Source organism: Garra rufa, chromosome 3 (genome assembly GCF_049309525.1).
Source record: "Garra rufa chromosome 3, GarRuf1.0, whole genome shotgun sequence".
In the NCBI taxonomy this organism is placed as follows: domain Eukaryota; kingdom Metazoa; phylum Chordata; class Actinopteri; order Cypriniformes; family Cyprinidae; genus Garra; species Garra rufa.
The window spans coordinates 46,474,554-46,491,539 of NC_133363.1; the positions used below are offsets into that span (position 1 = coordinate 46,474,554).

General features: G+C 34.8%; 1 protein-coding gene across 1 annotated transcript; it reads right to left on the minus strand.

Annotated features, from left to right (window-relative positions):
• Window positions 1–85: 85 nt before the first annotated feature.
• Window positions 86–16,730, minus strand: LOC141331253 (uncharacterized). The gene is made up of 13 exons (XM_073836244.1): window positions 16,564–16,730; window positions 15,976–16,035; window positions 9,183–11,447; window positions 8,622–8,737; window positions 8,301–8,362; window positions 8,143–8,211; window positions 7,048–7,175; window positions 6,908–6,958; window positions 6,059–6,239; window positions 5,510–5,671; window positions 4,852–4,937; window positions 3,332–3,462; window positions 86–602 (listed from the first exon to the last, which is right to left on the minus strand). Exons 1-13 carry the CDS (start codon window positions 16,622–16,624, stop codon window positions 558–560), a joined length of 3,417 nt encoding a protein of 1,138 aa, XP_073692345.1. The 5' UTR covers window positions 16,625–16,730; the 3' UTR covers window positions 86–557.
• Between the last annotated feature and the right edge of the window lie 256 nt (window positions 16,731–16,986).

Consider the following 16,986-nt stretch of genomic DNA (forward strand, 5'->3'; position numbering starts at 1 on the left):
TGTTTGATGTTTTCTTATAGCGTAATACACGATAGCGCAAGAATATCATGTATTTAATTGCTTTTACAGAAGGAAAAGACAAAAGAACGTGAGAATATAATTTATTTTAACATAAGCAAGTGTCAATTTACAAACTGTGTAGAGTATAATGATAATAAATAATTTGTGGTTAATATGTAATTTACAAACCAGTTTATATCAATGCAAAGTCATTAGGAATAAACAAATAAGAAGAAATGATACCGAAGGTGCAATAACAAAGTGAAACCTATAAAAAAGATAACTACATGATATCTAATTTAATACATTGATTATTTTAATAACGTGAAGATAAGCAGGGCATTTCTTTAGTTTTACGGCTTCTCTTCATCATGTAATCAAATACAATATGATTGGATGATCACACATCTGAGGTACAGAAAATATGCATAATTGCTAAATTGTATGGTATAAATAAAATGCTCTAGCAACTGATTTAGTTTTGATAAATCAAGACTGCATATTTTTACATTCAGTATGTCATACAAAGCTGTAATACTTTTTCCACACACTTAGAATTAAGTATCAAAAGATGAACGGATCTGAGGTCGCTCCAATCTCATCTGTTAAGAGCAAAACAAGGAATAAGGAATTAGGAATTCAAACAGTATCGTTTTGTGGCTCTTTAATGTGTCGTGACAGATCACTGCAGTATCTCAGTTCAAGCGGCACGTGAACCGATCATCTTTTCTGCTTTACTAGTTATAGCATGAAATAAAGAAGATATCTTGTTTCAATCATGGAAAGGTGTCAATACACACCATTTTTCAAGTTTGAGTCCACAGACTTTAATCTACTCTCCTGTCTGGTACAAAAATGGCAGATTCTGCTTTATGATTGGTCAGATCGCCTGTCATTCAAACTTCCTACGAAGGGTCAATTGTGTGTAGGTCAGAAATTAAAATGTATCTATCTTATCATTATTAGCCAGGTAAGATAGTTCAAGAAAGATAATTATAGTGGAACCCTGTTGGTGGGTGTAGTCAGTGGCGGAGCCAGAGGGGTGTCCCGGGTGCCACCCCAAAATTTTATTTGCTGCTGGCAGTAGCTGATGCTCATTGACATCTCATTTGTCTAAAGAAGTTTTAGAATTTTGCCGGCAACGCTGCTTAAGCCATTTTCAAATCAAGACGAGCCAAAGACATGAACATGGTTTCAAGGTAAAACGAATAATAAAACATAATATTTGAAATACGTTTTAGCTATAGTTTATTATAAGGTTTGTTTGCCGAGTAACGTTTATTATCTGCTGTTTAAGTGAACGAGGCGCCAACAACATCAGTTAACTTAATGAGATTAGAGAGATCAATTCGCAATTTAGACAGTTAACGCTATACTTCATCTGTGCTAGTATTACATGCACATACCATGTATGTACAGGGCTGGAAATTTCGACTGTTTTTGTCGCATATGCTCCCAAAATTTAATCTGTGCGACCTCAAATTATATTTGGGAGCATTTTGATGATAACTCAGCGGCAGAGTTGCACTCAGGCAGAGGCGTAATTTTCACTGGGGACACGTTTTTCAAAATCCTGTTTGTGTCCTCCCACTTTCAAAAGGTTTTGTTAAAGAAATCTCTTGTAGAATGCACGCTCAGCACCGCCGAGTTTCGCTTGATTGTTAAAACGAAACCAAAAGTAAAACTCGCACACGCATTCAAAAGCAATTTTAATACCCCACAGTTAGAGAGCGACTCCTCAGTCCGCGAAAATTAGGCTACATAAAATATCAAAGCTGTTATTAAATATTAGTATGTGGGCTATAATAAGTTGTGTAGTTGTAGCTCTGTATAATGCTTGAAAGATTCGGTCTCTATTTGCACTTTGAATATTGAAAGGGTAGCCCACTTTGATTATGGCTGCATTGCATATTGTCTACACGACTAAGAACGAAACTGTGTCGTTTATTTTTTGTAATATTTATAATATATATGTGACCATGGACCACAAAACCAGTCATATGGTAAAATTTTACAAAACTGAGATATATACATCATATGAAAGCTCAATAAATAAGCTTTCTATTGATATATGGTTTGTTAGGATAGGACAATATTTGGCCGAGATACATCTATTTGAAAATCTGGAATCTGAGGGTGCAAAAAATTCAAAATACTGAGAAAATCACCTTTAAAGTTGTCCAAATTAAGTTCTTAACAATGCATATTACTAATCAAAAATTGCATTTTGATAGGTTTATAGTAGGAATTTTACAAAAAATCTTCATGGAACATGCTCTTTACTTAATATCCTAATGATTTTTGACATAAAAGAAAAATCAATAATTTTGACCCATACAATGTATTTTTGGCTATTGCTACAAATATACCCCAGCGACTTGTTTTTGTGGTCCAGGGTCACATATTGTTATTTATGTAGGTTGTTAAAAAATGCAGTGTTTGCCTCTAATTTAAATGACTGTACCTATAATAGAGAAAATAAACATCTTGTTCATGTACTCATATTTTCATTCATTCTTGTCCCTTGCTTAAGGCGTAAAATAAATATATAAAAAAGGCTTTCAGAATCAGCCCATTTGCATGTAAAACATTGGCAATCAAAATGAAGAACCATGACGAATCAATAACAGTGCATTACTAAAAAAGAAATTGGGTGCTCCTAAATTTTTTTATGGTGCTCCTAACTTTTTGAAGTTGGGAGCACCAGTGCTACCAAGTAAAAAAAGTTAATTTCATGCCCTGTATGTAAGTTATTATATTTAATTTAACAATGTTATTTCGACTTTGTAAAATTTTCTCTACGTTAAAACTTATTAAAACCCACCTTAGGACAACAATGTCTGATGACAGGTTAAGTCACCAAGGGATTCTCAGTGTTGAGTCAAGGATGACACGCTCCCTCAACATGGATGAATTCGTGAAACGTTTTGTCAGTTCTCATCAGAACCGCAGAATTATGTTGTTTTAAACATACCTAGGATAAGTTTGTAACTGATGACTAAAACTGTGTTTTTGTTTTTCTTTTCCAATCCAGGTCTGTTTGATGTCTGCTATGTCTAATTGCAATATTTTTGTTTGGTTGTTTTTTGTAAATGAACTCAGCATAGTTTTTGCAAATGAAACTTTAGAATTCCTTAATTTATTATTTCAACTTTATGAGTACAGTGCGTGTCCGTGTGTGGACCCCCTGAAATAGCAGTGGCCACCCCCTGGCCACCCCATGTAAAAAATTGTAGCTCCGCCACTGGGTGTAGTAGCTTAGGTTTGTGTGTATTGACTATTTGTAAGTAAGACAACTAAGTGTAGAAATGTGTATCCGCTTAGTACTTACAGGCTGATCCCTCTGAAGATAGCGAAGATGAATATCAGGTTCAGGTGAAAAATTTGGGGTGTAAGACCTTTCAAAACTGTTCTGCTTATGCATGCCTCCTGGTGAGTATACTGGATTATCATATCTGTCAGCTGGAAATACAAAAAAAAGTTATGTTGATTAACTGGAAACTTGTTCATCTAGAAAATGAATGTTCCATGAGGAAAAAAAAAGAATACAATGCTCTCATTGCACTGAAAATCTAAATAAAAATATATACATTTGCTGCTTGCTCAGTCTAGACTAGAAACTCCTGAATATGCTTAGATCCTCAAAGGATAAGTTTTAGAAGTTTCAGAATTAAAATTTCCTGATTATTCCAAGATGTTCATGCTTTTCTTTCTTCAATTGCAAAGAAATTAAGGCTTCTGAGGAAAACATTTCATTTTCTCCATATAGTGGACTTGAAGGTCCAAAACTGCAGTTTCAGTGCAGCTTCACACGATCCCAGCTGAGGAATAAGAGTCATAGCTAGTGAAACGATCTGTAATTTCCTTAAAAAAATAATATTTATAAACTTTTATACGCACTAGAATTATTGAACAACAAGTGCCATTAGAGACATCCCCAATTTTTCGTAATTTTAAGTCTGTAAAACATTCTTTGTCTGACATGAAGTTCCTGGTCATCAAACACCATTTTATTTTCTACTCCAACTTCAAAATCTTCCAACATTGTTGTTTTACCTTTTTTTGTAAAGGGCATTTGACTTTCTTTGCATGTTTGCTTTGTAAACACTGGGTTGGCATTGCAGAGCTAATGCTAGCTGAAAAAGTGTATAAATATTATTTTTTTAAAGAAAGTAACCGATAGTTTCATTAGATAAGACCCTTATTCCTCAACTGGGATAATGTAGAGCCCTTTGAAGCTTCGCTGAAACTGCAGTTTGGACCTTTAACCCTTTGGCTCCCATTGAAGTCAACTATATGGAGAAAAATCCTGGAATGGTTTCCTCAAAAACCCTAATTTCTTTGTGACTGAAGAAAGAAAACATTAACATGTTAGATGACATTGGGGTGAGTAAATTATCAGGATTTTTTTATTCTGGAAGTGAACTTCTCCTTTAACATGGACTATGCATCTTTACATGAAGACTATCTTGTCAAATACTGTTGACTATCTTGTCTGCCACATCCTTCTTTCTTGGCCTCTTAGAATAGTTTATATTACATCACAACAGGTTCACAAAATAATCCATGCTGAAATGTGCCTCACATAATGTTTAGATCATGATGATATGATAAGGGATCTTACAATACACTTTTCTGCCTCTCTTTCCTAAAGTCATGAAGCTACACACAGGGGCAGCTTAATATTCAGCTTTCCTTTTAGTTTTTAATTTATCTAACTAATTTACTGATATAACAGTATTGTTAGAAAATTGTGAACAAAACAAATATCCATTTGGCAAATGGTTCAAATATTCAGGTACAACCTACATTTAATAATTGCTGAATAATGCAGATAATGTATTTTGGTACCTGTTTGTGATGTTTTCTTTTGTGGTGGCCATTCAAAGTCATCCTCTAACCATTCTTTCACTAGATCTTGCTTAATGTCCTTATTCCTGTGAGACAGAAATAAAATTATGGACAGAAAGGCATAAAAATACATTTATTTATGAAAACACCCTCTTTTCCCGATACACATATCACATTAGATACACAATAGTCATGTTAATAAGAGATTTTCCACAGATTTTTAGGAGAGGGGGCTGTTTTAATCACACAGGATGGTATACCCTTCATATATTTCAGTGGTGCAGCTAAATGCACAAATAGTATTAGAAAGGTATCAAATTGACATCAAACTGCTCCAAGCAAACTGCTTTTCTGGTCTTGGGAGTGGCTAATTGGTTTATTTCAGAGCATTTGCCACACAAATCTACTGTTAGGGTTGTGTGCAAATCCATCAGAACATAATGATTTTGTGTTCACAGGCTCTGAATAGCTTGCTATCATCAACAGAAACATGAATTTCTACAATTTTACATGAAGTTTATCAAGACATTATGCAGGCCATCTGTCCACTAACTGATGATCAACACGCCTTGGCATGACCTCAAGACCGCAAGACACCAGACATCCCAAACACATTACTGAACTGAAGAAGTTTAATAAAGTGTATGAAATTACATACCTCTTTACTGTTCGTTTGTTCATTATGAGATAAGCTGTCAGAAGTGCTACAACTATTACTGCTACTGCTGCCACTGTTCCCAATCCAGCATAAAATCCAGTTCTGTGCACCTGTAAACTGCAACGATCTCCCAAGTACCAGACTTCATCTGTATGCCGGCAACTGCAGCAAAAAAAAAGTAAGTTCTTTTAAATTTTCCAAAAGAAAAAAAAAACATATTTTTGTGCAGCTTTTGCTTTTGATTCATTTAAATCATTCCCGTTCTTAGGAAGTGAAATGTTTCATCCTGTTAGAATGATTCGAATTTTGATATGGCTTACACAGTGATAAAAGCATACATATGTACACGTTCATACTTCTATACTCAAACTAAATATTTAGGAGATGCTTTTATTTAAACTAACTACACTAATGATTGGGGCAAACCTAAAATTTTTCAGTTTCCAGCCCAAATCTTTAACCACCATACTCCCTTAAAGAAAGATGTACCTCACTTTTTCAGTTAAGTCTAATAAATGTAAACAGTATAAAAGTAAAATAAGTACATACTAGCAGGATGGGCCCTTATCAGAAACTTCACAGGTGCCCTCATTCTTACAAATGATCTGATCTTCATGAGCTGCATCGCATTGAGTCACACATATCACTCCGTCATCCGACTCAACTGCTTTATAAAATTTTTGGTATGTGTCAGAAAGATTTGCCAAAGTCCTATCACACGCCCCATCGACTGTGAAAATAAAAAATGTAACAGTCACAATAAATAAAATAAAATGAATAAATAAAAGCATTCAGACACTTAAACAATACCTCGATTTAAAAAAAAAAAAAAAAATTGTTAATTGGAACATTCAGCTGTTGAAACATCTCCTCTAAGATTTCCCTGTATTTTTAACATCTATTATTTCTTCTTTTTTAAGAATAAAAGCAACCCCACAACACCATGCAGCCAACATTGTAATTTGATGTAAATATGTTGTTTTTAAGGTGTGGGCAGCATCAAATTCTCACTTCACATATTGTTGTGCATTTTCGCTGAGAAGCCATATTTTGGTCTCACTGCACAACAGCAACGCTTTTCTGCATTTTTATATAATCCAAACATACTTTCTTACAAATCTACTGTATTTCTAGCAATAGTCTCTTCTGTGATACCCTCCAAAACAGGCCAATGACATATGCAAAAAAATATTATTCAGCATGTTTAAGTATACATTCAACATCCAACATGACACATTAAAACTCATTTCAGTTATTTCAGCAGTTCACTCTTTTTTTAAAAAGTAAGAACATATTTGGTGTAGAGTACATCATTCAATAAAATGAGACAACTAATTAATATATAGAATAACTTAATACTCGTCTTCTCCTAGCACAGTAAGTTAACTGAAAACTTACGATTTAAAGCAGTCCTTGATGCATTGACTTCATTAATAACAAATTCTGTCTCTAGAATTGAAAAAAAGATAAACAAACATAGATTAATAAAGCATTCAATAACCATTTAGACCACATGGAAAATGCATATGATGACCTACCTGGACTGTTTTTTATTTCAACAATGATGGTCTGCACGTTCTCAACCAGAGCTTCATAAGTAGCGCTCATGGTACCGTCATTTTTAACGTCGAGAAGGACATCATGCTCAACTTTCAGACTAGAGTCACTTCAAAAAAGAAAGGGAGGGGGGCAAAAATATAAAAGGTATACATTTTTACATTTTCAAATGAAAATAAAAACTGAAACCAAAGATGCCACCCTCTCCTCATTCCCTGCATTGTTGGGCTTTTTTTCAACATGACAATCTGGATTTTCATTCTCCCAAGGTAAAAATCCTTCAGTGGACATGTATTTCACCCAATATTAACACTTTTAAACACCTGTGGGGGATAGAGATGAGCTGAGCAAAACTCCCTATTAAAGACCAGGGCATTTAGCTCATCTTTCAGGAATTAAACAGGTCAGATGTGACAGTTTGTCATAACCTTGTACACTCAGTGCCAAGATGATGTCAGAGCAGTATACAGGAGTTCTGGAGGACATACTAAGTAAATTTATACATTTGCTGAATTAAATCTAGGGTGCACTCATTTCTGCAATCCTTCATTTAAACAAAATTGGTTAATTTACTTTTTCTATTATAGCGTTTACGAGAGAGGTGAACGCGCAGGTCTATGCAAAAACCAAACTATAAAGATGGCTCTGAAGAGAACAAGACACTGTGCAGTGCCAAGTTGTGGAGAAAATAGTATTTGCCTGTCCTTTCATCTAATCCCAACGTTAGGAAACACGATCCTGTGCAGCTGCTGACGCTCCCTGAGCGTGCAATTCTTTTTTGCATTTGCAGTTTTTTTTTCAGTTTCACTTTTGCTTTCGAAACGATCATGTTCAGCAAGGAAGGTAGAGGAGGGGAAGGGGAGCACAGTAACTAATTTGGAGGATGTAAAAAAATAAAACATTATAAGTGGACCTCAGCGTACAGTACAAAATAAAAATCAGAGGCAGTTCATGAGTTCAAGTTGTAAATTTTTGGTTCTCTTGGATTGTGGGTATAATACTATTTTTTGATTGATTTGTTTATTTAAAATTATTTGTTATTTGTTTAGTTTATTGTATTTTGTACTGTTTCGTACCTTGTAGTTTCCTTCAAAGTCAAGCTTCTTTCTCTTCTTTGACTACGTGTTTTTACTGGTCCACCAGGACTTTGACATGAAAAAAAAAAGATTATAGTCATTATAGGGACATAAATATAATTACAAAATAGCTTGTGCTGTCAAAGTAGAGGAATTACCTTAGAATTATCTTGTCCACACGCAAAAACCCTTTTAATTTTTTTTCATAAGTGGATATCACCTAAAATTGAATAAAATATATCTTTAATATTTTAAGCCAAACAATGATGACCTCCACTGTCCAGAATATTGTTTGTGAAAGTCTTGAACAACTAAGTCACTTTGAAAAAGGGTAGGTAACAATTTATCAAACAAAAAGGCATCTGCAAACAAATTTTTAAAAACAAGAGCTTTTCAAAACTTATGTCTGCAACTACCACTCCCAAAGTATCTGGATAATAATATTTAGGTAAGCAAGCCATCTAAACCACAATACTTACTGATCTATTGAATCTCTCAGCAAAGTTTTTATATACAGCCGATGATTGGTTTGAATGTTCATTTGTAAACCGTTCATTTACTTCCATTGTAACATTGACTGCCCTTTCAATGTTATCTAAAATAAAAAATATAGGAACATTTAAAAGACAAATAAGTATACAACTTTCAGAAAACATTTTTGAAAGAAATGTATAAGGAAGTGTATAATTATTTAAAATGTAACAGTTAATTAAAACTAAAATGTACATCTCATGTAGTCTAGATGATTGTTTGATGAAGGTTTCTGTTGCATTTACAAAATATGGAGCTATGCCATTATTAAACCACACTGTCATGCAGATTTGAATGCACAAAATTGTAATTAATGAGAAAAATCTTACTAAAAAATACAACTGCATCAACTTTAATTGTGGTGAGCATAAAAATGATATTGTAGGAAAATGAATCCTGAGAAACTGTCATGTCAAGCCCACTCACATTTGTGATGTGGAATTAAAAAAAAAAATGTTAATCATTAAATAATTTAATTTTCATTACCAAAACCTATTTAATAGACAAACCTGGTACTAATTGAGGTTCAACAGTATTGCAGAGTCTCCCTGTAAAACCTGGTGGACATAAACAACCCTGGTTGTTTAGTGGAGTCCCACCATTGGCACATGGAACGGCAGTTGTGGTTTTGATCGATGACTGAGTCGATGTTGTTGTTGTTATAACAGTTTTTGTTGTGGAATCAGCTGTAGTTGAGGTAGGATTTAGAGTAGTTACATCAGAAATCCCTGTTGTACTATCAGCTGGAGTTACAGTAGTTCCTGCTGTATTTGGAGATTCACTGGTTGTTGTGACATCAGTAGTTGTTGAAATACCTGCTGAACCAGTGAAGCCAGGTGTAGTTGCAGTGGAATCTCCTGAAGTTGAACCAGAAATCCCTGTTGTACTATCAGCTGGAGTTACAGTAGTTCCTGCAGTATTTGGAGATTCACTGGTTGCGGTGATATCAATAGTTGTTGAAATACCTGCTGAACCAGTGAAGCCAGGTGTAGTTGCAGTGGAATCTCCTGAAGTTGAACCAGAAATCCCTGTTGTACTATCAGCTGGAGTTACAGTAGTCCCTGCTGTATTTGGAGATTCACTGGTTGCGGTGAAATCAATAGTTGTTGAAATACCTGCTGAACCAGTGAAGCCAGGTGTAGTTGCAGTGGAATCTCCTGAAGTTGAACCAGAAATCCCTGTTGTACTATCAGCTGGAGTTACAGTAGTTCCTGCAGTATTTGGAGATTCACTGGTTGCGGTGAAATCAATAGTTGTTGAAATACCTGCTGAACCAGTGAAGCCAGGTGTAGTTGCAGTGGAATCTCCTGAAGTTGAACCAGAAATCCCTGTTGTACTATCAGCTGGAGTTACAGTAGTCCCTGCTGTATTTGGAGATTCACTGGTTGCGGTGAAATCAATAGTTGTTGAAATACCTGCTGAACCAGTGAAGCCAGGTGTAGTTGCAGTGGAATCTCCAGAAGTTGAACCAGAAATCCCTGTTGTACTATCAGCTGGAGTTACAGTAGTTCCTGCTGTATTTGGAGATTCACTGGTTGCGGTGAAATCAATAGTTGTTGAAATACCTGCTGAACCAGTGAAGCCAGGTGTAGTTGCAGTGGAATCTCCTGAAGTTGAACCAGAAATCCCTGTTGTACTATCAGCTGGAGTTACAGTAGTTCCTGCAGTATTTGGAGATTCACTGGTTGCGGTGAAATCAATAGTTGTTGAAATACCTGCTGAACCAGTGAAGCCAGGTGTAGTTGCAGTGGAATCTCCTGAAGTTGAACCAGAAATCCCTGTTGTACTATCAGCTGGAGTTACAGTAGTCCCTGCTGTATTTGGAGATTCACTGGTTGCGGTGAAATCAATAGTTGTTGAAATACCTGCTGAACCAGTGAAGCCAGGTGTAGTTGCAGTGGAATCTCCAGAAGTTGAACCAGAAATCCCTGTTGTACTATCAGCTGGAGTTACAGTAGTTCCTGCTGTATTTGGAGATTCACTGGTTGCGGTGAAATCAATAGTTGTTGAAATACCTGCTGAACCAGTGAAGCCAGGTGTAGTTGCAGTGGAATCTCCTGAAGTTGAACCAGAAATCCCTGTTGTACTATCAGCTGGAGTTACAGTAGTCCCTGCTGTATTTGGAGATTCACTGGTTGCGGTGAAATCAATAGTTGTTGAAATACCTGCTGAACCAGTGAAGCCAGGTGTAGTTGCAGTGGAATCTCCTGAAGTTGAACCAGAAATCCCTGTTGTACTATCAGCTGGAGTTACAGTAGTCCCTGCTGTATTTGGAGATTCACTGGTTGCGGTGAAATCAATAGTTGTTGAAATACCTGCTGAACCAGTGAAGCCAGGTGTAGTTGCAGTGGAATCTCCTGAAGTTGAACCAGAAATACCTGTTGTACTATCATCTGTTGTTACAGTAGTTTCTGCTGTATTTGGAGATTCACTGGCTGATGTGCCATCTATAGTTGTTGAACTATCTGATGAATCAGTGGAGCCAGGTGTAGTTAAAGTGAGAGCTGCAGCTGTTGAAGCAGAAATTCCTGTTGTACTATCATCTGTTGTTACAGTAGTTTCTGCTGTATTTGGAGATTCACTGGCTGATGTGCCATCTATAGTTGTTGAACTATCTGATGAATCAGTGGAGCCAGGTGAAGTTAAAGTGAGAGCTGCAGCTGTTGAAGCAGAAATTCCTGTTGTACTATCATCTGTTGTTACAGTAGTTTCTGCTGTGGAGCCAAATGTAGTTGCAGTGGGATCGGAAACAGTAGCTGAAACTGTAGTGAGTTCTGTTGTGGAAATAGAAACAGTCCTTGTTAGTGGTATAGCAATGAGCGTATTTTCGCTGTACTCAGTGGAGCATTTGTTTAAAATATTATATACTTGTTTCAGCACAAAAGGTTGCAGTATAAGATTTTATAAGGAAACTAATCTAAGAAAATAATAAATAAAATAATAAAACTAAGAAAATAATCAGCACTTTTAGTTCAGTAAATCTGAATTATTTTACAATTTTGGGTTTGGATCTCGTTTTGTGCAGACTGCTCTTGCAATTGCCACTTACATGCTGCCTGTTATGTGTGAAACAGGCCTAATAAGTAAATTATCTGTAAAAGTGGTAGAAATGTCTGTTGTTTCTGTTGTGTGAACTGTTGTAGAAGTTATACCTTAAGTTATACCAGAAGTCTCTGTAGTCCCATTATGTTCTGTAGGCGATCTCCTTCTATCTGACATCACTGTCTGTGTGTGTGTGTGTGTGTGTGTGTGTGTGTGTGTGTGTGTGTGTGTGTGTGTGTGTTTGCTTGCTTGCACACTGTCTCTTACAAACCAAGCAGAAATGGAGATTACTGTAACACACTTACAGTTAAAGTGAAAGGGGCCTATTTTTAAAGAAAATTCAATACAGAATTTGGAAATGTACAATTATATAAAAGTACCAATTCTTCTTTACATTGTGTTATGTTGTCACAACAAAGCAGTAAAAATGTACATGACTTTACACAAAATAGTTAGCAAGATTTTTATCACACTAAATCATGTTAATGTGTATATTTTTATTTTTGTGGCTATAGCCTCTATTGGAACATTTGAATATTTTAACAGATTACAATTTAGGAATCTACTGAATCCTGAAATATTCCTGGAAGACAAAAGTAGGCCTAACTACTGCGAGAGGAAAAATAACTCCAAAGGTGAGAAGAGGAAGGAGAAAAAAAGAACAGAAGTCTGTTCTTTTGAATTTGACAATTCTGCTTACAGATTCAGATTCTTAATGATTCCTAGTTTCGATTCAATCGAAACGATTAGATCATTTAGTCTTTTAACAAAGCATTCTTTTGCAGCTGAATAACATGAGCAAAAGTCAGCAGCCTACAAAACACTTGTCCTACAAGAGAAATGTGTGCCAATGGTTTTAACAAAAATACCATAACAAAAACAACTAGATAATGTAAATTTTAGAAATTAAATTGTTAAATAAACAGTCAGTAACAAGGTAGGAACAAACAATTAGCAACAGCGTAAATAAATACAGCTGATGAAATTTCAGGTACAGAAATTGAAACCACAAGTTTAGAAACACTGCATGGTTTTCTTTTCATAAAATATAGATTAGATTAATCCTCATTAAAGTTACATAATATGTTTTTCTTTTGTTCTTTGATTAACATTAACAGGAAGCATGTTGTTAGGCTGTTGTCTCTTCACACAGAAGGCACACAGATCTAAAAATACTGTTACACACGCGCTCATCTGTTTCTCATCTGTTTACGTTAACAGTACGTATGGATGTGTTTACAAGGATATACTAATGTGATTTTGTGCATACTGGTGGTAAGATGTGAAATAAGTAAATTCCGGCCTCTAACTAATTTTTCTGCAGGTAAAATGCTCGGTATGGTTCGAGAACGGACACAGGCAGGGAACCCGCTTCAGATATGACTGGTCTCAGCTTGTGTACAAGTCATTATGTCAAGATGTTGTTGTCTATCTATGTTTCCTCATGGTCAATAAAAATAAATAAATAAATAAAATAAAATGACATTAAATTGGGAACGCAGGAATCATTAAGCGGAATCGAAATGTATGTGTCTTATAGAGTACCTGGTTCTTGCAAATTCGTAACCGGTTCTCTGACAAGCCATGGTATACATTAAAATAAAAATGAAATGATCTAGTACAAGTGGATGTATAGGTCTGCAATGACTATGCCTAAAATCATTAATAAACTATTGTTGTTCTGGGGATCTGATATCTGAAATAATGGACAGGATTCTTACATATTTTCCATTTAGAAAAATCCATCCTTTTCCAGACTCAAAATTCCAAACCTCTCAGTAGATTTTCAGACCATATGTTACATAAATGGTTCATATGGCAGGATTTTCAGCTTTATATTTGGTATACAGTACAGTCATCTGTAAATGTTTTTATATTCTCATTAATTTTCCTAAAACAAACAATAATACTAATAAAAACAAACACAGACATTTCTATGCACACAAGTAAATTTTTTGTGCTTTTAAGAAACTATTCACATGTGCATGGGGATTTTTTACATGCTTACGCATTACAATTAACTTAAACATTAAAATAAACTTTTTCTTTTGGGCATCAACTTACTATGAATAAAATGAAAGCATGGTTGCACATGAATTAATAGAGATTTGGCTTTCCTTGTGGTAGTACCTCTAATATTACAGTTTTTTACAGACGCTAGGACACATTTCTCAGTACTTAGGTCACTTTTGCAAAACTCTTCACACAATTCTCCTAACCGACTTTCAGCTTGGCAAAGCAGTTCATTTCACATTCAAAATGCACTACAACTACCAAAACACTTTATTCAGGTCTCAAATAAACTCATTCTTCCAGAACACTAGCGAAGGTCGACAGCCGACAAACACACTTTGTCACCCACAAAACAACGACCTAAAAACACTAACAACATGTAGCATTACACAGTGTTTTCTTGTGTAAAACAAGGACACATCTTTGTTTATAATTGCAGTATATATTGTTTATAACTGCAATATATGTTACTGGAATGAATCACACATGAATTTGTCAATATTTTATGTTGTTTATTTATTTTTATTTTTTATTTATTTTTATTTATTTTTTTAAGTAATTACAAAATACAAGAATTTGTATACACACCATCCACTGATACAGATACAATAGTAATGCTAATCTATTGCATTTTTAGATTTGAAATATGTTTCAATAAAATATTGCTGTTGAATTTTGCTGTCTTATTCAGTTTTGCATTATGTTATTGTTTTGAACATAAGTTTAACAGTTTTGAAAACAGTATGTTAGCACGTGCAAAATGTCCTGTACGTAAAAGATTTTTGGCAGTTGTTGTGTTTGAGTGAGAAAAGAATTCATGAAATTTGAGAGATGTAGTCATTGAATGCATTTTGTGCCAAAACAATGCTAATTGATCCTCAGTTTAGCCCACATAGACTTCTGTTGTGCTCACTGTGTGAAGAGTTTTGCAAAAGTGACCTAAGTATTGAGAAATGTGTCCTAGCGTCTGTAAAAAACTGTAATCCCTAATGTCCAATATAACATCCTCTCTGGCAGCGGAGAAACCATGACACGAAATGGGCTGATTCCATAGTACCCTGCATGCACTGTCCTATTTGTGGACATGGACAGATATATAAAAAACACAAGTGCTCAAAATTTGGGTTTCATTAGGGCCGTACATCTTATTTTAAGGCCTTAGGTCTCTTTAACGCATACTCTTTGGCTGCACCACACCACAAAATGGGCTGATGGCACAATATGTGGCTCAGTGTGCAGTTTACTGGTTTCTCATGTGCACCTAAAAGTCTGTATATTTTATTTTTGCAAATATCCTTGAGTCTCTGTAATACGGTGCATTGACGGTGCAGAACCTGCATTTTGCATAATGAAAAAGTGCACCTTGAATTCACTCAGTCGTGTTTGACAATCACTAAAGAATCACTACAAAGCAGCAATGAAAACACATTTCTTGTATAATAAATGTATTTTCATTAAATTCTTAATTTTCTATTATAAATTAAAAAGTAAATGAGGCAAAAGTCTGGAAATGCACATTGTTTTTCCATACTTTGCTTTCGTTTTTCCATACTTTTCCAGACCTGGAAATTCTGTGTAAAGATGCTGTCTGGTTATGAAGCAAACATGAAGTCAGTCTAAAATTGTTAATAATCAATAATAAAAAATTAAACAGTGAATTTCTATTTAGTATTTGGGTCTGTATGCTGAAAACAGACAGTAGTGAAAAAATATATTTCTAGCACATATGATTTCACACAGATCAAGCATACTAGACTACAACCCGCTCCAAAGCACAGGAGCGACATGATTTTTATTACTTCTAAAAATTACTTCTAATCTAATATATTTATATAAACAAATATGGACACACAAAACAGGTGGTTAACTTGAAACGTTGAACTTCCCTAAACTTGACACACAGAACTTATATACATATAAATTATGTATGCATACACATACAGCCATTTTCCACAAAATGTAATTTACATTCATTGGCTATTTGTTTTATAGCCTTCATTTCATTTTGCTTTGCATATCTGATTAACTGAATTAATTGAAATTATCAAATGGTCACTTGATTATACAAGTAATTGTTAGTTGCATCTTTATATAATGTGTGTGTGTGTGTGTGTGTGTGTGTGTGTGTGTGTGTGTGTGTGTGTGTGTGTGTATTAAAATGTAATAAGAAAAAAATGTCCTATTCTTATAAAACAAATTCTTAGATGAAATTCAGTTTTAGTTGGTTGTGATTTGAAAAACAATTACCTTGTGTATTTGTAGAGAAAATATCTGTTGTAGCTGGGACAGTTGAGGTTGAAGTAGAATCTATGGTGGATAAAGAAACGGGATATGAGGTCTGAACTGGCAACATAAATTCTCAACTCGCCATTTTGCCATTTTACATTTTATTGAGAGTATGTATATATACACACTTGTTTTTGACAGATATACTGTATTTTCTAAACACACTTTCAAGTCCATGTAATCTTACACAGATGCTTCTGGAGGAATCAAAGTATTACAGCAACAAAATATTTGTTCCTTTGAGTTGGTTGTAACCAGCATTATATTTTTAATCAAAATATATTTTATAGAATGTTTACTGCTTCATGTTCATCAACAAATTTGATTTACAAAACATTCAGCACCAAACATTACTAGTCTTTTAACGTAAACTCACACAGTGTCCTAATGCTACATCATGAAATGTAGGATACACTTAGTATTCAATATTTTTTTTACATGTTAATATGTGCTCGGTCAATTTATGGCCCAGTAGAAAAAAATATAACATGGCAAATTCATTTAACTTTTTTTTTTTTTTTTTCATTTTATGTATATTTTTCACCCTACCTGAAATGAGAGAAAGACTCAAGATCAGAATGAATAAAGATGTGTAGCTTATTCCAGTCATTTCTCAAAATGATGCCAGAGTCCAAACACAAGAAAAATAATCCCAGTCTTGTGCTGGAGCAGCTTCTAACACATCTCAGTTTGTGTAACAGTTTACCTTCCCGAGTACATGGTACAGATATTAAAACACATTCTGAAAACCATAATCACGGATCAAAGTCCACTGTGAGAGAGATCATGTAACACTTATAAAGATAAAGACTCATTTTCTTTGAATCATTTCACATTTCTAGTTCTAACGTCATTTTACAATACAGGTATATTATACAAACTGGTGGATACTTCCTCCCCTCATATTTAACTCACTTGAGCACTTCAAACCAGGAAACTGAAACACTGTGAAACACTCTCATGATTTGGATA

Bases quoted from the DNA above. Each gene is read 5' to 3' on its own strand.
- LOC141331253 (XM_073836244.1), bottom strand. From the start codon at position 16,624: ATGACTGGAATAAGCTACACATCTTTATTCATTCTGATCTTGAGTCTT. The intron at 3,463-4,851 runs GTACCAAAATAC...TTGTATTTCCAG, and splicing joins AAAGAAAACATCACAAACAG to CTGACAGATATGATAATCCA. The intron at 603-3,331 runs GTAAGTACTAAG...TGCTCTTAACAG, and splicing joins ATCTTCAGAGGGATCAGCCT to ATGAGATTGGAGCGACCTCA.